The sequence below is a fragment of the Quercus lobata genome, chromosome 5, assembly GCF_001633185.2.
Source record: "Quercus lobata isolate SW786 chromosome 5, ValleyOak3.0 Primary Assembly, whole genome shotgun sequence".
NCBI lineage: Eukaryota > Viridiplantae > Streptophyta > Magnoliopsida > Fagales > Fagaceae > Quercus > Quercus lobata.
In genome coordinates this window covers 58,874,686-58,899,191 of record NC_044908.1, presented here as the reverse complement: position 1 = coordinate 58,899,191, position 24,506 = coordinate 58,874,686, and the positions used below count along the sequence as shown (strand labels likewise).

Sequence of the window (24,506 nt, the reverse complement as noted above, 5' to 3'; positions counted from 1 at the left end):
CTTTGTCATCAGATGTTGAATTCGTTCTTTTTGATAACCATATACTTTGCAGCCATATAATACTATCAGCTAAACACTTTCCCATCTTTGCCATTTGTTCTTTAATTCCTGCATGAACTAGTCCGTTGCATTATTTATTTATTTTTTCCCAACTTATTGCAACAAATCTTACATGAGTTCTAGCCCTACGGTAGTAGAGTCTATATACTGTATCTCGCATATATAATTATATTTCATCCCCTAGAACTTGATGTGCATTAATCAAGGCGAAAGATCAGGCCTTTATCTTTTCTTTATTTCTTTTCTTTTTTCCCTTTTGATTTCTATATAAGTGGAAGGATTTATACCATGATCCTTGATGTCTATTTCATGAATATGATAATATGTATATCTGTCAAGTTTTAATTCACATTTGATTTCTAACTTTTTTTTTTTTTTAGAAGGAGGGTGACCTCTTGAATAAATTGGAATAAGGATCCTCCCCATTTCAAGTTGAATTAATTTTTTCTTTTAAATTTAGCAGTATACATGATGCCATGTGGATCCTATATACCTTTGGATTTATAATAATAAATCTTAACCATAAAATAGATACATTTCAAATAGAGATGTTATTTCTTTGAAAAAAATAATGGTTTAAATTCCAAGGTAATTAAGTAATGGAAGAAATTAGTCAAGTTATGTTTTTATTTCAAATAATTGATAGCCCAAACAGCTATCTCAACCATAATTATAACTCACTAAATCTAAAATCAATAATAATAAAAAGTAATAAAAGCAATAGACGACAAAGTGAAAAATTAATGAGAAATCTCTTTAAAGGAAAAACTGTTCTTGTGGATCCAACCTTGTGGAAAATGCACTAATAAAATAAATGGTTACAATAGTCTAAAAATATGAGATCTTCGTAGTTCTAGATTTTCTATGCAACCTTAATAAACGCCTCGTTTAAACCTTCCTACTGTAGTCCTCCTAAACTTTGGAATTTTGCTACAAAATCTTTTTTCACAAACAAATTCGTCTACAATGTACCCAAAAATTTGGTGCTCCAAAGAATTTTATGTTTAAGATCAAGGGTAAAAGGCTCTCAAGATTTTCTATGTACTACTTACTTCTTCCTTTGTAAATTGTGCTTTAGAGGGTAAATATATAGATATGAAAAAAGCTAGGGTAAATTGGATTTCAAATAGAACTCAAAACTAGGTTTTCATAATCTTGTTGAAGTGAGGTTCGAGCTAGTGTTGTGCAAAGTTTTTGCCAAACTTTAATGATTGCTCGAGCGAATCCAACTTTCATTAGATCGAAATTTCATGTCTTCAAATTCTTCCTACAACTTTTTGCGTGGACTTTATCCTAACTTAAATACATTGATTACAAACCTCTATAATACATAATTTTTCACATAGAATTAGCAATTTTAAAATTTAACATTTTCCTAATAAGTTAGCCCTAGTTTCAACTCTTCTTTCTTTCAACGTAACTATCGATTGCTTACATTTTATAAGTACCTAAAGTGCTTCTCCCGCAGCAAAATGCTTAAGCGAATGACATAGGGAACACCTAGCAAGGACATCCCTAGGCTAACGAGGTATCTCATGTTTCTGTTGCATGCAATGGAACACTCACAACATATGAGACCTATCTGAATGTAGTACCCAAGTGTTTAGTGTTCTACTACGTGCAGCAGAAAGGTAAGATCTTTTTTTCTAGGCTAACAGTCCATCCATACAAATATTGACTACCATAGGCATAAGCTTGTCTAGTTCTAGACTCTAGATATGACAAGACAAAGTGATGCCATGAACAAACAATCTAACTGAATATTTTAGTTACAAGACCCAAAAAAGAAGACTAAGAAGAAGATAGTCCCAAAGTGGAAAGACTAACAATATTACAACCTCCTCATTAATTGAGTTCACATATTAGTTTCTTCTCACTATATACACTTACCAGCAAGTAGTTGCCCTTACAAATTTGCATAAGAGTTTAATTAAAATACATATGCTGAAAAATAGAAATATCCTAATAGTACCTCCTTACATATTTAAAGCACACAGCAAAGCTACACACTAGAGCTCTGCATCTTCTAAAGACAGGAAACAAATCAAAACATCCCAAATTGATCTGAATGGCACAATGACAGTTCATCTCGAATGATCACCACCAGATACGGACTAGCTTTCCCTAAACTATACCGATGACACTTACTGTAAAAAAAATATCCGATCAGTCTGCAGGACTGATCCCAACTCTGGTACACTAAATTATACTCATGACTGAATTCACACAGCATTACTACTTAACAATTTTAGGCTATGCCTGGCATATAAAACTATTACAACTTCAAGTAACAAAGACCATGCAAGTGAGTTGTTGCTCACGGTCCCAAACGGTAATGACCATCAGCCATGTAGTGACCATCCTTGTAGAGAGTTGCATTCTGTGGATGAAGTCCATCCATCACCATAAATTGCATATCTTCAGAAGGTTTCCAGTGACGTTAATTTTCTTTGGTTTATGAACCAATTATTTATTTGTTTTGGTCTAAACCAGTTGATTCAACCAGTGCCACCTTTTCTGTCTCCTGTGTATTTGACACAAAATAAAAGGGAGTTATAATAGTTTGTGAACCCAGTTACCATTACACATATGCAAGTTGCTCTATAATGTGAAAGAAGTTTGGAATTCGGTTCGAAGGGGATACACATACCGAAGGATAGGGCCATTTGTGGTTCTTCAGTTCTCAGTCTTCAGCACGTGGATCAATCTCAGGAAGTTCTGTTTCTCCGGCACTGTTATCTTGATCCTCCTCAGATGAACCAACGCCTTCACACTTCTCATCCGTATTCAAATGGGAATGCAAAACTGTATGGTTATAACTAATTTCATAGCATAACATTTTATCATATGACCAATGGTTGTGACCAATTTGATAACATAACATTTTATCATATGACCAATGGTTGTGACTAATGTTCATCATGTTTCTGCAGTTGATAAAGTACAGATTTCAATATCCATATCGTGAAAATAAAAGAAAAAGCTATTGATATTTTGTGAACGATTACAATGAATATTAAAAATTAGCTCAGAATCTTCAAAATAATAATCTTATTTTTAACATCTATTGTGAAGGATTACAATGAATCTTGGAGATAACTTCTTCACTCACTATATATCCCTCAAATATGACATTTAGCTCTCTAATTAAAACGTAGAGGTAGGCAACATTTGTTTGCTATCCAATCATCCATATTCAGCTAATATAGTTAAACTCAGAATACTTTAACAGAAGAAAAAAGAAAGATAACTGATTTTTTTTCTTTTATAAGTAAGAAAGATGTATATTCAAAAAGCTATCTCATGCAAAAGGAGCGTAAGGTAGACTAAAGATTACAGAAAAAGAAACGAAAAGACAAAGAAAAAGCTAATTACAAAGGAGAGAACTAAGGAACAAAATGAGAGAATCACTAGAGGTGAGTTCCCAAACCCTAGACTAGTAAAAAAGAGAATCACTAGAGGTGAGTCCCCAAACCCTAGACTAGTAAAAAAGAGAACCACTAAAAGAAGCAAGCAAGTGGTCATCAGATTTTTCCATGTCCTTAAAAGTTTGCCAATTTTGCTCCCTCAAAGTTAGGGCTGTCCATGGGCCGGGCTGGGTCGGTTTTGGACCCAACCTGGACTCGACCTGCCAGCGTCGGGTGGAGGAGCGGAGGAACCCGAAACCGACCGCTGGAAAAATCAGTCGGTTCGGTTTCAGGTGATGGCTAGCGTCTGTCGGGCCGGGTCGGTTGCCGGAATTAAAAAGGCATCGAAATCTATAAAAAAAAAAAGAGTCATCGGAATCTGGAATTTTCGCTGGAAACTGGAAAATATCACCGGAAATTTGAAAAATTTCGCCGGAAACTGTATTTTTTTTTATGAAATCTGCATTTTTTTGGCTAGAAATTGCTGGATTTTGGTTAAATCCCACCAGATCTAGCCGGATCTGGTTGAGATCTCGCTAGATCTGGTGGAGATCTCGTCGGATCTGGCTTGTTTTTGCAGGATTTGGTCGGATATTTTTGTAGCTTCGGTCGGGTTCGGGTTGCTCGGGTTTTGGAGATGCAAACCCGCCACTTGACCCGCCAGTGTCGGTTTTTGAGAACGAAAACCCGCCGCCGACCGACTGGACCTTCAGTTCGGGTTGGAATCGGGTTGGCATCGGGCAGTTTGGCCGGGTTGTTGGGCTTCGATCGGGTCTGGACAGCTCTACTCAAAGTACACCACATTAAGTGCAACGGAACAAAATTCCAAATGCTAAAAGAGTGCTTTCCAAACCAATTCCACCAACCAAAAAGAGTATCTACAATCAATCTTGGCAAGACCCATGAAATGCCAAAAGATCTAAAAACCAAGCTCCACAACTGTAAGCTTTTTCACAATGAAGTAGCAAATGATCCACTGTCTCCCGATTACAACGACACATAATACACCAGTCAACAAAATCAAAGCCTCTACCCCGTAAATTGTCACCTATAAGAATCTTATCCCAAGCTGTGGCCCAAACAAAGAAATAAAAACGCAAAGGAGCTTTAACCTTCCAAATACCTTTCTAAGGAAAGATAATTGTTAAGGGACCTCATAACTTATTATAAAACGAGTGGATGTCAAAATCCTCATTCTTCGTTAACTTCCATCTCACACGGTCTCCATTTTTAGTTGGAGGTAAATTAGATCCCAAGGTACGAAGGAATTCATCCACAACACCCATCTCCCAATCATTTGGTTCTTGAATTAAACGAACATTCCAACTTCTTTGTTCCTTTATCCTCAACCATTCAAGAGAAGAGTCCACTGATGCCTCTCTATTAGTGGCAATCCTATACACAACTGGGAAGGCCAGTTGGAGTGGTAAATCCTCACACCACCGATCTATCCAAAACTTCACTCTATCCCCCAATTCTACCTCAAACCGAATATTTTTGCTAAAATCCTCCCAACCCATTTGGATACTTCTCCACAAACCATACCCAGGTACACCCCTACCCAGCTTGGAAATCCCCCCCCCCCCCCCACTCTTCCCTAAACTTCAAAGCTACAACCCTTCTTTAAAGCTGTGTCTCCTCAACCCAAAACCGCCATAATCATTTCCCTAGTAAGGCTTTATTAAAAGTAGTTAATTTCCTTACTCCTAAACCACCATTTGCCATAGGCACACACACCTTATCTCACCTCACCAAATGTGTCTTGGAATCTCTCCATAATAAATTCTTTACAACTTCTCAATTTTATTAGCCACATGTGTACGGATAGTAAAAAGAGATACATAGAAAGTAGGAAGACTAGATAATGTACTCTTAAGCAACGTTAGTCTTTCACCTTTTGACAAATATAGCTTCTTCTATCCTGCCAACTTCTACTTAATTTTCTCCAAGATAGGATTCCAAATAGTAGAGGACTTATGGGAAGCCCCCAACGGCATACCAAGATAAGACATAGGCAAAGTCCCAATCCTATAGCCCAAAATCTCTGCTAAGGCATGCACATTATTAACCTCCCCTATTAGAACTGTCTCACTCTTCAAGACATTGACCTTCAAACCTGTCACAGCTTGAAACAAAGTAGTAGCATCCAAACATGTAGGATCTGCATCATAAAACAGAATTGTATCATTCGCAAACAAAAGATGCAAGACACATTCCCCTTCATCCCATCTACCATCTGACCTAAAACCATGAAGCAAGCCATCACCTTCAACTCTTTTCAACATCCTGTGGAAAATCTCCATCATAAAAAAAAAAAAAAAAAAAAAAAAAAAAAAAAAAAAAACAACAACAACAACAACAACAACAACAACAACATAGGAGATAGCGAGTCCCCTTGTCTCAATCCCCTCAAGCTCCTAATTAAAAAAGTCAGCTAGAGACCCATTAACCAAGACAGAGAATTGAATTGTAGATATACAAGTACAGACTACCTACACCACTTCACCTGAAATCCCATTCTCTTCAACAAATCTAGGAAAGCCTCCCAATTCAAATGATTGTAGACTTTCTTAATATCCAGCTTACAAATAACCCCCAGAATCTTACTCTTCACTCGACTATCAACATACTCATTAGCAATAAAACCTGAATCAAGTATCTGTTTGCCACCCACATAACTATTCTGAGACTCGAATATCAACTGATCCAAAACCTCTTTCAAGCGATTTGCCAAACCTTAGCCAAAATCTTATACACACTCCCCATAAAACTAATAGGTGTGAAGTCTCAGATATTGGAAGTATCATTCTTCTTAGGGATTAAGGCTATGAAAGTTGCATTAAGAGATTTCTCAAACTTACTATATTGATAAAACTCTTCAAACACAACTAAAACATCGCTTTCCACAACTCTCCAACAATGGTGGTAAAAGGCCATAAAGAAACCATCAAGACTAGGAGCTTTATCTCCTTCTAGCTCTTTGACAACTCCAATAATCTCCTCCTTTTCAAACTTCCTTTCAAGACAACCCCCCAATTTGATCAAACTCCAACCCTTCCACAAAAAGCCTTCATTCCTTTGTCTCCTTATAGAAATTTTATAGAATTATACTGCCTGATCCACCACCTTTGGTTCTTCCTCATAAATCACCCCATCCACCTCCAAAATACTTAGATGGTTTACCTTATCTGGGAGTTAGCCACCTTGTGGGAAAAATTTGTATTGTTGTCTCCTTCCTTAATGCATAACATCCTCGATTTCTGTCTCCATAAAATTTCTTCCAAAGAAAGAAGATTCTCTATTTGAGCTCTCACCACAACCCTCTCACTTATGATGGTTGATTATACCTTGTTTTGTGGAAGAAAGAGCGTGCTGGATCTAAGTGAAGAAAGTTTTTTTTTGAGAAATGAAAAAAAAAAGAAAAAGAAAAAGAAAAAGAAGAAGAAGAAGAAGAGAGAAAAGAGACGGTGTAAGTGTAACACTCGAGTTTACAACGAGATGGCAGACTCAGTTGTCAGTGGTGTTTGTCTGCTCGGAGTCCTCCCGAGTGAATCAACCCCTTCAAGACAAAATTTCAGCAATTGGAGCTCATATTACTCACAGCTTGGCTCAAGAGTGCACATATGTGCTTGTTGATCAACTCAAGCCAGTGAAAGAAGATGTGCTTGATGCCACTGTATCAAAAAAAGTAGTCAGTGGTGTTGTTAGTATCCGAATAGATAGCAAATCAAATTCATTTGAACCAGCTTCTTTCACATTCAAACCAGAACTTTTCCTTACATTTTCTGCAAAAAGAGCTTCTTCTCTCTCTATATACGTACATAATGCATTCATTAACCGTACTTATAAAGGAAATTTTATTTTTTGTTTTGTTTTGTTTTGCTTTTACACGGGACAGAGGGTTTATTTGTGGAACAAGAAAGAGACATCTGACCGTAAAGGCCTACACAGTGAATAACTTTTTGACTATGGGTCCTTGGCACCTTTACTACAAACAATTAGCTAAGATTAATGATGGAAAGAGTCCCAAAATATGTATTCATTCCTAATCTTGCATGGAGTTTGAGAACAAGTGCATTGCCCATTTTCCCCTATTGTACAACACCTAACATTCGTAACCTTGAAATCTAAAATGCATTAAGAAGATAATACAAAGTTACTATATACTTGTTCAAAGGATTTTGGGTAAATTTCACTAACTACCCCTGAGGTTTGGGGAAATACCAAAGAGGTCCAGAAGTTTTCAAAACTAACCCTTTCAGTCCTTAAGTCCAAACGGACCTAACGCCATTATTTAACTTTTACACTCACTCAAACCTTTCTTCTCTCACCCTCTCTGAATCCTTCATCCCTCTTCCACTCTTTAGACCTTTCTTCTCAATCTTTCTAACTGCCTTAACCTTCTTCCACTCTCATACCTTTCTTTGACTCTCTTGTCCCTTTCTTTTCTCTCGTGGTCTTTGCGACGGCGCTGTGGTGTGGGTCAGCAGCGTTCATGGGTTTCGGTGTGGATCGGTGTTGGTTCTCGTGGTCTTTGGGCAACGTTGAGCTATGGGTAAATAGTGTTTGCGAGTTTCGGCGTGGATTGGTAATGGTTCTCGTGGTCTTTCGGCGGTGTCGTGCTGTGGGTTAGCAGTGGTTCATGGGTTTTGGTGTGGAAGCGGTGAAGGTTGTTTTTGGATTTTGGTTTGGGTTATTTGTGGGTTGGTGATGGAGGTTGTTTGTGGATTTTGGTTTGGGTTATTTGTGGGTCAGCAGCAGAGGTGTGGGTTTTGGTTTGGATCGGCGATGGGTCGGCGGTGGAGGTTTGTGTATTTTGGTTTGGATCGGCAGGGTGGGTTTGCTTTGGTTTGAGCAAAGGTTTTGTGGGTTTGCTGTGGTTTGAGCAAAGGTTTTGTGGGTTTGCTGTGGTTTGAGCAAAGATTCTCTTTGCTGATGAAGATGTTGAGCTTGAGAGCCATTGGTAAAGGGGTTTTGGTGATGGAGTGAGCAGTGTTTGTGAATTTGAGAAGATGTTTTGGGTTTTTGGTTAAAGAGAGGTTTTGATTTATTGGGTTTGGTTTTGGGATTAGGATTTTGAGTTGAGAGGCTGATTTTTTTATTTTTTTTTTTGTCACAATTCTTGATGGATTTGTGATTTTTGTTGTGTGTTTTTCGTTTTGATTGTTGGATTCATTCAAGCATTTTCTTTCCCTGTTTGTTTATTGAGAAAATTACAGGGGTGTTTCTATTTTTATCACTCAAGAAAGAGGAGAGATAGATAGAGAAAGGGATGAGAGGAGAGGTTAACGACGTTAGGTCCGTTTGGACATAAAGGACTGGAAGGGTTGGTTTTGAAAACTTCTAGACCTCTTTGGTATTTGCCCAAACCTCAGGGGTAGTTAGTGAAATTTACCCAAAAATTTTATATATAGGCATCTATATAGCTACAAAAATTGTAGTAATGAGACATCACTACAAAAAAAAAAGGCCTGTTACAACAAGTAATATTGCAACAAAAATAATTGGGGTAATATATATATACTATTGCATTTATGGATTATTTTTTCTTGTAATAGTATTTTAAATTTATTAAATCAATTTAAGATTATTGCAAAAATTATCTTGTTACATCTAAATGTGTTGTTGTAATAGATAAACCTTATTTTATGTTGAAATATGTTGTTGCAATAAGTAACCACTTATTTCATGTCAAAATATATTGTTGTAATAGGTGAAAAAAGTCATTGCAACAACAAAAATAATTGAGGTAATATATATTATTGCGTCTATGAGTTTTAAGCCTTTTTTTTTTTTTTTTTTTTTTTTTTTTTGCGTAAAGGTCTACACAGTGAAAAACTAAGTTTAATGATTATTAAATAATGTTACCAATGCAACTTTTTAGCAATAAATTTCATAGTTTCTGAATTTATAGATTAGGAGTGTTATAGAGTAAAGACCTATTACAACAAGTAATATTGCAACAACAAAAATAATTGGGATAATATATATACTATTTCATTTATGGATTTTTTTGTTGTTGTAATAGTAATTTAAATTTATTAAATCAAATAAATTATTGCAAGAATTGCCTTGTTACGTCTAAATGTGTTGTTGTAATAGATAGACCTATTTTTATGTTGAAATATGTTGTTGCAATAAGTAACCACTTATTTCATGTCAAAATATATTGTTGTAATAGGTGAAAAAAGCCATTGCAACAACAAAAATAATTAAGGTAATATATATTATTGCATCTATGAGTTTTAAGCCTTTTTTTTTTCTTTTTTCTTTTTTGCGTAAAGGCCTACATGTAGCTTATACATTGTTATTAAAGCAAGCAATGAAATTAGAAATTATTGATTCATAGCTTTCATATGAATGCATGCAAATTATTGGATTAAATCTTAAATAATTGTTGATGCATTTGTCCACTGAGATTGAGAATGTATATTGGAAGCTAAGCTTCAAGGAGGCTGAAAAAAATAATTATAAATGAATCATTACAATTTCATTAGTCAATTTGTGCTTACAAAACATTACATTTCCAGGTGTTCAAGAAAATTATGATCTATGTTCAAAGAAGATGAAGATTCTGATAATAATCTCCCCCCTTTTTGCTAGCTCTCCTCGGGTGCCATATAACTCTGCCAAAACCAATGTTTACTCTAAACTTTTTCATCCATCTCTTCTTCTGGAATATCTGAACTCTCTGGAACTAGGAGATAAATGAGGACCAGCATGCAGACAACAATTACTGTAAAAAGGACAAATAATCCTCCTTTCATGCTGCAAATCACTGGCAGTAGTGCATAGCTCATCATGAACTTAATCAAAAAACTTATACTCATCATCATAGGGCCAGCAGCTGAACTAGCTCTCCTTGGGAAATCAACTTCAATCCATTCTAATGAAGTTACTCCATATCCAAGTGAATAAACCAGGAGGAATCCAAAAAATCTATATGCTTCACTACGTGTAGAATACAACACAGAATAATGCCCTTTCAGTAGCAAAATTGAAACTGAAAGGAGTCCAAAGAGCATCACAAATGAAAAGACCACTATAAATGCCCGTTATCGTCTAAACCTAGCAACCAAATATAAACCTATGATACTTGTGGCCAAGTTCACATATTCAAGAACCATTAGTGCCACATAAGATACATATGCGGAGACATCAAATTTCATTAGAAGAGTTGGAAAGAAGAAACTGATGGCAAACATCCCCGTAAATTGCAGACATATCTCCCGTACACAATTGATAATCAGATAAGGATGACATTGACGACTGAAGACATACTTCAATGAACTCCAAGCTCCCTGACTCTCCTCCTTCAATTGCTCAAACTTAGAATCAAAACCATCACCCCTAGTTCTTGTATATTCTCTTCTTGCTTTTCTAGAGTTTTTCATCTCTATATAGTATATTGCGGGGTCATGAGCAAAAAAGGAAATGAGAAGGGGTGGAATAGCTAAAACTCCTGGAATAGCAAAAAAAATCCTCCAACCCTACTTAAAATTTGCCATGCTAAAATTTGCTGTAAATCCTAGAGCAGTTCTCATCCCATATGAAATCTTATATATCAAATTCAATGGTAGGAAACAAATCAAAACATCCATAAATGTGTTGTTGTAATAGATAGACCTTATTTTATATTAAAATATGTTGTTGCAATCTTATTTTATATTGAAATATGTTGTTGCAATAAGTAACTACTTATTTTACATCAAAATATATTGTTGAAATAGGTGAAAAAAGCCATTGTAACAACAAAAATAATTGAGGTAATATATATTATTGCGTCTATGAGTTTTAAGCCTTTTTTTTTTTTTTGGCATAAAGGCCTACACAGTGAATAACTAAGTTTAATGATTATTAAATAATACTGCCAATGCAACTTTTTAGCAATAAATTTCATAGTTTTTGAATTTATAGATTGGGAGTGTTATAGAGTAAAGACCTGTTACAACAAGTAATATTGCAACAACAAAAATAATTGGGGTAATATATATACTATTGCATTTATGGATTATTTTTTGTTGTAATAGTAATTTAAATTTATTAAATCAATTTAAAATACTAAATTCTACTCATAGCCATATTGTTCTAAACTTGCACCCAACAGAAAAAACAATGAACAAAAATGACAAGAAAATGAGAATATGATGGTCAAACATACCTTGTTCTGTGGAAGAAAGAGCGTGCTGGATCCGAGTGAAAAGAGTTTGTTTGTTTTGTATTTTTTGTTTTTTGTTTTTGTTTTTTTTGAGAGGAAACAAATTTCATTAACAAGGAAAGGATTACAATAGAGAGCCAACAGCAGGATACAAAGGGTGGGGCTCTAATTTGAAAGAATCGAATGAGATACAAAAGGTGGAGAAACACCTTTCCAAACTTGGGTGTAATGGTTGATCTTGGCGTATTGTGCAAGCTCATTAGCAACCCTGTTGTAGTAAGTGGTGTTGTCAGTATCCTTACATTTTCTGCAAAAAAAAAAACTTTCTTCTTCTCTCTCTATAAATGTACGTTGCATTCATTACCGTACTTATAAAGAATATTTTTTGTTTTGTTTTGTTTTGCTTTTACATGGACAGAGGGTATATTTGTGGGACAGGAAAGAGACACCTAACCGTAAAGGCCTACACAGTGATTCAGTGAATAATTTTTTGGCTATGGATACTTGGCTCCTTTACTACAAACAATTAGCTAAGTTTAATGATTATTAAATAATGCCACCAACGCAACTTTTTAGCAATAAATTTCATAGTTTCTGAATTTATAGATTGGGAGTGTTATAGAGTAAAATTGGTGGGTTTGTATCACAGTTAATTATTTTAACCATAATGAAATTTATTGTGAAATTTATTATAAATATTTGTGAAAAACTAAATTTATTGTGAAATTGGCGTGTTGTTGTAATTATTGCAATAATCTTAAATTGATGTAATAAATTTAAGTTACTATTACAACAGAAAAAACAATCCACATATGCAGTAGTATATATATTACCCCAATTATTTTTGTTATTGCAATAGCACTTGTAAGTTTGGATGAAGCCCATTGATTAGATATTGGGTTTGGTTCTAATTCTTGGTATCATTGAATAATTCTTGGTATCATCCAGAGCTTTGGTATCCAAGTTCCTACAAGAAACAAGCCAAATTATTCATCAAAGGAAAAGCTTATGTGTGGGCTTGTCCCACATTGAGGAGTTTGCATGGAGTATGTGTGTTTATCAATGGCTCCGCGACTCTAACTGCCGCTAGCAGTTTTGGAGTTGGCGTGTTGTTGTAAATGTGTGTGTTTCATCAAAATAGAATACATTTATGGAACAAGAAAGAGACATCTGACTGATTATATTTTTTCAAAAAGACTAAACTACCCCTCACTCATTACCCCTCCTCTTCGAAAGTTCAAACACTATTAAGTTACACAATTGAGAAAAGTTAACCGAAAACAACACTCTACCACCAAACAACATGTTGTCCTTATGTGGATTCGTGGTAAAAAAAAGAGCCACACAACACCCACTTTTTTTTTGCGTAAATGCCTACACAATGAATAACTAAGTTTAATGATTATTAAATAATGCTACCAACACAACTTTTTAGCAATAAATTTCATAGTTTTTGAATTTATAGATTGAGAGTGTTATAGAGTAAAATAGGTGGGTTTGTATCACAGTTAATTATTTTAACCATAATGAAATTTATTGTGAAATTTATTATAAATATTTGTGAAAAACTAAATTTATTAAGAAATTTATTATAAGTATCAATTGTGCCCATTATTTATGTCATTTTCATTCTGCCATATGATATTATTTTATCGGACAAACTAAACACGTGTAACATGATTATGTGGCACTTAATGGAAAAATATAAATGAAGAGGCTACTGATACAACAATATACATCTTCAAGAGATAAAATCAAAATTCTAAAAATTTAGGATGTAAAATCCAAAGACTCCCAAACATTAAGGGTGTAGTTTGCACTTTAGACTATTTTGATATCAAAATCAGTTTGACTTTTTTTTCGGGTAAATTGCAAATTACACCCCTAAAATTTGAGAGTGTTTGAATTTTACACTCTGAGATTTCAGAATTTGAATTTAACCCCTAAAATTTTGGAGGTGTTTGGATTTTATACTACCAAATTTATAAATTTCAAGGTGTAAAATCTAAATCCCCCAAAACTTTAGAAAGTAAAATCCAAACACCCCTAAAATTTAAGAGGTAAAATTCAAATTCTAAAACGTCAAGGTGTAAAATTTAAACACCTCCAAACTTTAGGGGTGTAATTTGCAATTTTCTCCCTTTTTTATTTTGATATTAATTGTGCGTTTGGATTTTGCTTTAAACAAACTTTCTTTTTGCTTTATGCAAATAATCTAACTTTAATTTTTTTGAAAATAAGCTAACTTTTAGCTTTTTATCACACATTTAAGAAAAAAAAAATCACATCTATAAAATATTTAAATTTCAAGTTTTTTATTGAGTGTGAATTTTGACAAATACACATTTGTATTACATTTCAAGATGATATGAGGTCAATAAGTATCACGGCAATAAAATCTTGTTTCTTGCAACAATGACCAAATCCTTTTGAGTTTGCAATTTCTATTTGTATATGTGATGGCATGAGCTTGAGTCATTGTATTTTTTTTTTTTTTTTGGTTCTGTACCACTAGCCTTATTAGAGTAAGTATGTGAGAGGCCACACCCTCAGTCCATAAACTTTTTGTTAGGACAAACTCGCGTGAATTGGTGGGGATGTGTTGGTGCCCCGTTATATTTCCCCATAGATTTAGGGTTTTATGTGGAGTTGACATTTATTTTATTTAAATAGTAAAAATAATAAAATTCAAAATGAAAGAAATAAAAATACTTTATTGATTAGTAGAGGGTTAGAGCCTTAGAGGTATTAGAGATTTAGTGTCCTAAGACAATAAAACATAAATAATAATTTTTAAATTATTTTGAGTTTAAAAATAGGACATCATTATTTTGTGTTTCAAATGTCATGAGAAGACCGGTTTGCTTTGGATTGAAAAAGTTTCATGATATTCATTGATATTTCCATGGTAAAATTTTCTATTTTTTCAAGAATGCATGTTATTCATTGGCATAATTTTGTCAAAATGATAATATAACACCGACAAAAATAAAAAGCTGACAAACATTATATTGGTGATTTTTTTAAGCTAAAGACCTAACATTTCAATTAAAATATTGGGTTTAATCCCATATCTATTGAAGTACAATTTTTCATTTTCTTTGCATCATTTGAGGAAGTTGAGTTTTCCTTCTCCAAACATGTAGGGATGTTATTACCAACATGCTTACAAAACCCACAAGTTCTCTTTTGCTTTCCCAATTCTTTTCCACCTTTCATTTTTTTTTTTTTGCTTTGAGCGACCTTTCATCTTCGAGGGAAGAGGACAACAAACAAAACAATCTCCATCAATTGCATCATTAACATTAGCATCAACCGTACTTTCCTTGTCCACTAAATTTTCATCATTCAACACTATCGGTTCTTTTCCACCTAATGATGTTTCGCAAGACCAACATGGTGGAAGATACAAAGATGGAATTTGGTAACAATCTTTGTGAATAAATACAGTAAGTGTGTGACAACAAAGTATACCCCAAAATTCAAAGTTCTTGCAACTACAACTAGTCATCTCACCATCCCATAAGACCAAGTGCTTTTGACTAGTTTTTTCTTCATAATATTGCAACACAAATTCAATACCGTTTTCTTGAAGCACCAAATATTGTGTGGCTCTTCCAAACTCCTCTTGAAAAATTTTAAAAGCATAGGGTGTTAACACACGATGTTCTTGTTCGTCTATTGGTGACAATGTTTTTAAAGAAGAACCTCTATATTTCTTCAACATTGTATCATGTGATTGTTTTTGCTTAATATCTTCAATGGCGAGGTCAACCTAAAATTACAAATTGTAAGTAATTTAAAGACACATAAAGACTAAAAATATTAACAAATAAAAAATAAATCAAATTCTACAATAAAAGAAAGCAATGATAAATAATGACTTACTTGTTCAATAAATTGGGTCAAGTTTATGTGGGAACTAACAAACTGTTTGATAAATGCATTTATGCTTTTGGATCTTTTGGTTGTTGTCATTCCCCCCAAAAAATAGCCATGAAGGTAACATGGTACCCAAAAAATGCTTGATTTGATATAAACCACTTACATGCTTGTTAGTAAGCATTTCATATTTTGCCATAACTTGAGACCATTGATACTCTAATTCTTCACATAAGTCTAACTTATACAACTTTAGAAATCTGTGCACCAATTTGAATATTGACTACGAAGAATTGTCGTAAACCAACCACTAAATTTAGCAGTAATGTGCCATATACAAAGAAGCATGTTTTGTGGATGGCAATTCTTTTGATATTGCCTTTGTAATCCATGAATCTTGGTCAGTTAAAATTTCCTTAGGTAACTTCTTCATTAAATTTGCAAAAGTATATTAATCAAATACAAAGTTATTAACACATGAAAAAATATCAAAGGATATATACTATTAAACTACTAATTAATCAAATAAAATTGGAAAATAATTGCACAAGCTTACAAGATAATTAAATAATTTACGTACCTTCATTAACCATTGAAGTGCACTAGTTGTTTCATTTCAAAGAAGTGCACAACCAAAGAGAATTTTCTTTCCATGATTATTGATATAACAAAAATATCAAAAGGCATATCATATGTATTTACTTTGTAAGTAGTATAAAAAACAATCATATCTCCATATTTTTGGTACCAATTAAAAAAAGGAGTAGGCGACCAAAAAATACGCTCCAACCTACTCTCTTCATTAGTTGTGTATGCATATTGAAACTTAGAATTCTTTTCCTTAACAAATTTGCACAATTATAAGAGATCCATAGCATCATTCATTGCATGCATCATTCTTATTTTCACATAAAGGTCATGGATATTTCTTTTAAAAAATGGAAGATCTCCATGCTTCACACCTTTCTCAAGCTCCATAACACGTATTATTTGTCTAACCAAAAAGTCCACCCTTTTTCAATAAGAGAATGCGATTTTTTATCTTCTTTAGTGATAACTCTATTGGCCAAAAAAAAAAAAAATCTCACTTCTGAAGGGGACAACAATTCATGATTGTGATTTATAACAAACTTAGTGACATGCCATTCTTGTGGAAAAATGTCAAATGACTTTCGCAATGTGATTCTTAGATGAGCTTTACATCCACATCTTGAAGTATCCTATTTCGCTGCTCCTTAGATGGATTCACTCTTTTTAATTGTCATCTACCTTCCCATGACAAAAGAAATCATGTCTTATATTTTCTCCATTTTTGTGACAAAAAGACATTTTCGAATTGTAAAACCATATCGATTTGCATAATTTTTATAGAAAATGAAAGCCACTTCTTCACTAAGAAAACATTGACCAACAAAAGGTTCAAACTCATTTTCTATTGAATTTGTATCTTCATTTTCATCAATAACTCCTATTTCTTCTATTGGATATTCATTCCAAACCACTACTTCCTCCCCACAAGTGTCTTTATTTCCTCCATCATTTGGAAGCTCACTTAAGTCAACACAATTCCTTGAAACACTTTGATAAATCTCACTTGCAATTACAATATCATTCATTTGTTCTATGTTGTAACAAGGATTAAAAAAAAATCAACATCATATTCAATTATAAATGAAATATCAACTATAAATAAAATAAGATAAAACAGTGTACCTTCTTGAGGTAATTCATTTAAGTCAAAACAACTCATTGGAACTAATTGTTGAGTCTCACTTGCAACAAAATTCTCATCCATTGATTTTATAATAATTTAACAAAAATGAAAAATAAATATTAACATCATATTTCAATATATTTGAAAAATAAATTTAGAACAAAAGAAATATATGTACCTTATTTATAATTTCTTGAACACTATGTTCTTGTAAACATTTGATCATTCCTTGAACTCTTCTTTCTTTTTCTTTTTTCTTTTTTCTTTTTTTTTTGGGCTGAACATTGAACTCTCTTTTTAGTTTTTTCTATGATATTGGTAAAGTGAGGGAGAAGATATTCGTAAAATACGCATTGGTGGGAGATAAAATAGGAAATGGAGAGTAATTGCAAAAGAACATTTTTGTCTCATTAAAAAAAATTGAGGACAACTGGTCATTTTGACGGGTTAAATCTGGCCATGTCAAAAGACGGCTGGCAGTCACTTGCCAGAGAAAAAAAGAAGCTCTTTTCAGCCTCATTTCAAGTTTCCAAGCACCAATAATGCTTGGGACACATAATTTCCCACAATTTTGTATCACAACTTGTTACGTGACGAGTTGTGATTGGCAAAGGTGTATCCCCACATGGCCCACCATCACACCTTTGCCAATCACAACTTGCCATGTGGCAAGTTGTGGGGAATTATGTGGTCCTATCATTGAACTTCCATGCATAATGGCCTACCACTAAGAGCATCTACATCAGTGGATGCAAAAATTTTGTAAATTTGCACATCTAAAACCTACTTTTTCTGTTTTACACTCTCATTTTTACAAAACACCCACATCAGTTTGTCTATTATACACATTTATTCAAATAAAATATTCATCTTCACCCACCATCAACGATCAATCCACACCCACCATCAACGCACCCAGCCACCATCATCAACCCACAATCATCAACCACCATCACCCCAAAACCCACTGATCAAACAGAAAATCCAAAACTGATCAAACAAAAAAATTAAAAAGGATCAAAGGTGAGTGAGATTGTATCGGTGAGTGAGTTGCGATTCGGTGGTAGTGCTGCAAGATCGTATTGGTGGCGGCGCTGCGAGATCGGTGGACTGATCGGTGATCGATGAGAGTGGTTGGACTAATTGGTGGTCTGAGGGACCAGAGATAAAACGATAGAGAGGTGAGAGTGAGAAGCTAAGAGAGTGAGGTGAAGAAGAGAGAAAAAATTGTAAAATATTAAATACAAGAGTTACAGTAACTGTGCATATATACACGATTACTGTAGCACTTGTGCATAAATGCACACTTTTACATAAATGCACACTTTTACATCCATTGATGTTGGTTTTTTTTTTGGTCAAAATGTGTAAAATGTGATATTTTTTCTATTATGCAAAACTTTGCATCCACTGATGTGGATGCTCTAAGAACCCATAAACTGCGCCCTTAGGGAATGTGGTATCAAATGCCTGTATATATAACTCGTACTTGGGCAAATAAATCAATCATTGATATCCCAAGCCAAAATTTTTAATTGACATGACAATGAAGAAAATCTTCACATGAGTTAACTTCATTTGATGTTTGATGGTGCAATAATTACAACCTTTTTATGATATTTTCAAAAGAGAAGAAGAAAATAAAAAAAAAGCTTTTAAATTCTAACCATCTTGAATCTTGTTGGTTATTTTATTTTATTGGTAGAATCATTTTCTTTGTGATGGAAAAATATAAAGTCGTTTTAATCGAAATTTCAGATAGATAACATCGATGAATATTGTAAAACAAACATTGTCAATTACATGACTAATTTCTTTAAAAAAAAAAAATTGTTAGAACACCTTGAATTTGATCTTTAGAGATGAAGTATTGGTGTGATGACAAATGTCTTTCAGTAAATGCATTAGGTCGTAGGTTTGAGTCCAAGGATTAGCCTTGCCAAAAAATTTGGAGATGAGGTGACCTACTATAACATTTCTAAGACCCTACAAAAAGTGGGAGTTTTGTACACTAGGTACGGCCAATTCTAAAGTTGAATTAGGAAGAGAAATACTTAAATCACATAACCAAAGTAATCATCTATGTATACAAGTACTAGTCTTGTGACTCTTGTCATGATTCTAACATTAACAAAACTTGAGATACTAATTTTAAATGTAGATTTCAAAATAATTTTTAAAATCCCAATTAATAAAACAACAACTTCATTACTTTGCTTTCTTTAAAAAAGATTGTTGTCAACCATAATGTTTCAGCTATCAAATTTCTTGTATAACGTTCATAATAATAATTAACATTTTTTGCTTGAATAATAATTTAGAATTTATAAAATTCAAATGATTACTAATAAGATTCTTCATTTTTTTTTTCCTTTTTATCAATACCATTCAATGTTTTCGCACATAAGCGCAAATTATAATAGGAAATTATTGGGTAGTCCAAGACTACAGGTCAGCCAGCTGACTTTGTAGTCACAACCAATAAAATTAAGCCACCTCACTAAAATGAGGTTACATCACCATACCTGCCAAGTCAACCCAAATAGGCTGTCTACTTATAACGTCTATTAGCTCAGAAAAAATTCAAAATTTTTCAAAAATTTTGACATGAATGGGCAGGTCATTGAAAAATCTGGGAATATAAAAACTTTTCAAATCTCGTTTTTATTTTTATTTTTCTGTCTTTTTGAATAAGGTTGGGTTATATGCTTTCCCTAAATCTACCGCCTTCGATGGGGACTTGTTTTAATAATCAGTGGAGATGGTGTCTCCTCCTCCTTGCCTGAGGTTTCAACCGCAAATTGCCGTAAACCCACTCCTTCTCATCTCAACCTCCATTCCCAGGAATTTAAGGGATTTAGTTTGTGTGTTTATTTATTTATTTTTTTCCAGTCTTTCACCTTGTTTCTAAGTATTGAATCTTTGATGGCTAAGTCTAATTCTTTGGCACAATAATTTTCTTTTGGTTTCACATTTCTGTTCTAAAAATTGCTTCTTCTTTTTTGGCCTTGATAAACTACAGATATATTTGAATATTTTAGTCCTTTTACCGAATCATGAGTCCAAGCATCTTTTATTTAAGTAATAGTACATTTTTGAAGATGTTTAATGTTTGGTTTGCTGGCTCTCTCTCGTAGAATGTTGTTTGTATTTGTTATTAACCTGTGCTTTGTTAGTTTGGTTCCCCTTTTAATGTTGTAGTTCTGTTTTAGTTCTTAAGCTTTGTTGGTGGTCTCGCATCAAGTGGCTGGACCTAAATTTTGGGTTGTTGTTGGCTTTATTCTGTTCTTGTTTTGCTGTTGGTTCTCTAGCTTGTTTCAATAAAAAATGAGTATTGATTATAAGAAAAATGCTACATTTTGGGAGGTGAGGGACTTCCCCCTTTTTTTTTTCTTTTGTCGTTTTTTAGTAGGGTAATTATTGAATTTTGATTTTTGTATGCGTTTTGTGCTTGTGGTTTATGCCTGTAAGTGTTATATATGATTTCTTGAGATGGGCTTTGATTGTCATGTTAAAATAGTAATTGTTGTCTTGCTTTGGTTGCTGAATGGTTGTGGGAATGGAAATTGGAAGTGAAATTTGAATCTTTGAAGTGTAATCAACAACAATTAACAAATGTTTTCTGTTTTGATCTGCAATCTCTCTAACAGTTCTGGTATTATCCAAGAAGTGGGATTGGTTGCTTTTGTTCATTTTATTTAAAATTTTTTATCTAAGTTTATTGTTTGTCGATTTTATTTTATTTTTTAAAATAGTCCTAGTTTCCAAAACTGTTGTTGTCCTTTATCTTTATTTACTTGTCTTAATTCTTCTCTCTTTGTAGCATTCCGTCATATACAGATGACATAAATAACTTGGGAGGGCATGTTGTTGCTTTGTGTCTATTGTAGCTACTTAGGAGAGTGCTCTGTTTCTTTTTGTTTTGGGGTTAAGGCACTTGTCTGGTCTTGTGTTTTGATATTATTGTATCTAATGTGAGACTATTAATCTCTCTCATGTTGCTTGGCATTTGATTTTGTGGCAGCTGGAAGCTTCAATGGATTGTAGTGTGAGCTTTGATACCAAAATAACTTGCATAACAAAGAGTGAGGCAAGTCAAAGTGATCTAGCTAAGAGCCATTGGAGTTCACAAATATGTTTAGTCAAGAAGCAAGAGATACATCAAATGTGGAACTATAATGTTATTATGGCCTTGTAATCAAACTTTATAGTTTAGTAAGACTCTTGTTATTATGGCGGTATGGCCTTGTGATCAAAGTGTATATTTTAACAAAATTCTGTTCATCTTTTGTCTACTTTTCTCTTGGATCAAATTTTGATATAATGCAAGACATCAAAATTGTTCAACTTGAAGTAATTGCTCAATTGTTTATAATACTTTATGAACTAATAGTCATGTAAAGAATGCATATTCCTTTGGTTTCTAGTTTCTTTAAGACAACGCATAAATAGGAAAATCTATCATACATGAGTACATATTGATTGCAATGATTTAAGGGTTTTTTTTTTTTTTTTTTTTGATATGATGATTTAAGGGCTTTGACTTTTAGTGCTTATAGTGCAAACAAATTATCCAAGTTGTTCTACAAATTAGAATATATCAAATTTGAATTGTTGGTAAAAGCTAAAACTGAAAATTAGCCTTGCCAACTTCAACATGCATTGACTTCAATCGATCCTTGAGTACTTCAAAGCCTTTTTTTGATAACAAAGGAGCAACATTTGGTACATGAAGCTTGATTGGTGAAACATGAATTTTGATGGCTGCTGAAAAATTCTCCAGTGCCTGGCTTTTCATTGGAGGCCACAATACTTCAGCCCACACAGTAAGACAATTTGTATTAACCATAAATAGTTGGCCCAAAAAAGTTTTCTAATTCCATAGATCCAAATGAATACAAGATTTTATATTCAAAGCCCAAATCTCATGTAATAACAACCATTGGAATGTTTAAATAAGATTTGTAGTGTTGATTACCAAAAGCATGTTAATGGAAACCAACAATAATATTAACTAGTTATATAGCAGCAAGCAGAAAAATTTACAATTTATCACTCATTAGTATGGAAGAGGACTAATCTAAAGCCATTCTTAAGTAGCAAAGCCAATATAATATTATTATTCAGTAATCTAGTAAACTTTGGATGTATGTTTTAATTTTTTGCTACATGGAAGGGAGAACAATTCAAACATTCATAGTTATCATTAAGTTGCATTTTCTCAAATACTTTATATGCATAATTATCAAACACATTAACACATGCAAATAAAAAAAAAAAAATGTCATCCCTCACATCGACCTTATTCAGACCAAAGTTCTATATAGACGTTTTCCTCTTTCCCCCCTTCCCAGAGCTCCATGAACACCACATAGCTAAAACAATACCACCACAAATGACACCACTGTATTACCATCCAACAAAAGTGAGAGCATAAGACAATAGACAATGCCAATCAAATAAGCATTTCCACAAACACCTTGCAGACAACATTTCAAGAGAGTAATCGTATGGACCAAGCCTATTAATTTGACCTTCCATATAAAATTTTACAAAAATTTAGTGAAGCAACATCAAATTCATGAAATATTTAATTACACAAATCAAGGGGAAAAAAATCTGAGAATAAAGAAGACCAATAGAGATAGTAAAAAACTTGTACTATTACAGCATAAATCAAATACCCATATCTCCATTCCACGGCCAAAGAACCAAAAAAAAAAAAAAAACCAATTGACCTTTCTAGTCATAAAATTTTCCCAACTTATGCCTTTTTTTTTCATCATCTTCTATACATTCCATCTCTTGAATCGTTCATAGATGACTATCATACTTAGAAACAAGGTGAAAGACTAGAAAAAATAAATAAATAAACAGACAAACTAAGTCCCTTAACTGGGAATGGAGGCCGAGATGAGAAGGAGTGGATTTAGGGCTATTTGTGGCTCAAATCTTAGGCAAGGAGGAGGAGACACTATCTCCACTGATTATTAAAACAAGTCTCCATCAGAGGTGGTGGATTTAGGGAAAGCATATTACCTAACCTTATTCAGAAGACGGAAAAATAAAAATAAAAATAAAAACGAGATTTGAAGAGTTTTTATATTCCCAGATTTTTCAATGACCCGCCCATTCATGCCTAAATTTTTGAAAAGATTTGAATTTGTTCTAACAAAGCTAATAGACATTACAAGGAGACAACCTTATTGGGCTGACATGGCAAGTATGGTGATGTAATCTCATTTTAGTGAGGTGGCTTAATTTTATTAGCTGGGACTACAAGGTTAGCTTGCTGACCTTGTAGTCCCAAACTACCCAATAATTTCTCAATTATAATATAGTATATATTTAAAGCAAAAACCATGGATTTGACGGGCATAGACTTGAATTAAAAAAATATATATATATATATATATATATTCCTTTTAAAAGAATTTATCAACCAAAAAGAATATTAAAAAAGAAAAAAATCGGAAGTAACAATGTATGTGTTTCAGCAAATGGTAGTAGCATCTGGCATGAATAACAAATGGGGTACTTATGTCATTTCACACTTACACATCTATTCTCCCTTGTTTTCTCTCAGACTTGGAACTCCCAACTTATTTGATTTACCTGAACTTCCTACAGCATGGTGGTTCTTAGATTGGGAAGAAATATGCTACTGTAGAGAAAGCAGAAAATAGGAAGCAAAAGGTTCCAGGCATCTCCATTTTGAAGAGCCACTGTTGAAAATGTCATCAAATGAATTCTTAAAGATTGAGGCCCCTACTTCAAGCCATTTTCTATCATCTTTCTCCAAAGCAATTATGCATTTTCATCTATTTCTTTTTGGCCTTTACTTCTTTTTCTCAGTCTCACTAAACTTTTGCTTTCTTTTTATTTTACATTTGATTCATTCCTTTTGTTGGCAGACATATGTTCTCAAAATGCAACTGTCAAGGGTGCATGCAGAAAGCAATAAAACTCCTCCGAAAAGTTGAAGGTGCTAACATTAATATATTCAAATTTCTAAACTGTATTTTTTGAAAAGGAGAAACTTCATTTTACATTACTCCTATCAGTTATGTAATTATTGTGATCATTACTAATCAAGCAATTGTTAAAATTAGTGACTCATCATGATTATTAACATTCAAAGAAATGTAAATTGGACAAAAACTCAAACAAGCATTATATATATATATATATATATATATATATATTCTGTAAGATCAAAATCCAAATATAATGTTCACTCAATCTTGTGAGTAGAGGCCTCCACTGGCACTTCAATGGCTATTCT

The 24,506-nt window shown here is 33.4% G+C and overlaps 1 protein-coding gene across 1 annotated transcript; it reads right to left on the bottom strand.

Annotated features, from left to right (window-relative positions):
• Positions 1–10,114: 10,114 nt before the first annotated feature.
• LOC115990796 (sugar transport protein 4-like) lies at positions 10,115–10,861 on the bottom strand. The gene is made up of 2 exons (XM_031114584.1): positions 10,564–10,861; positions 10,115–10,470 (listed from the first exon to the last, which is right to left on the bottom strand). Exons 1-2 carry the CDS (start codon positions 10,859–10,861, stop codon positions 10,115–10,117), a joined length of 654 nt encoding a protein of 217 aa, XP_030970444.1.
• Positions 10,862–24,506: the final 13,645 nt, after the last annotated feature.

What these genes read in the sequence shown, in the direction of transcription:
- LOC115990796 (XM_031114584.1), bottom strand. Translation starts at nt 10,861, where the DNA reads ATGAAAAACTCTAGAAAAGCAAGAAGAGAATATACAAGAACTAGGGGT. An exon ending in ATATGTGAACTTGGCCACAA is followed by an intron (nt 10,471 to 10,563) that starts GTATCATAGGTT and finishes GACTCCTTTCAG; the next exon opens with TTTCAATTTTGCTACTGAAA.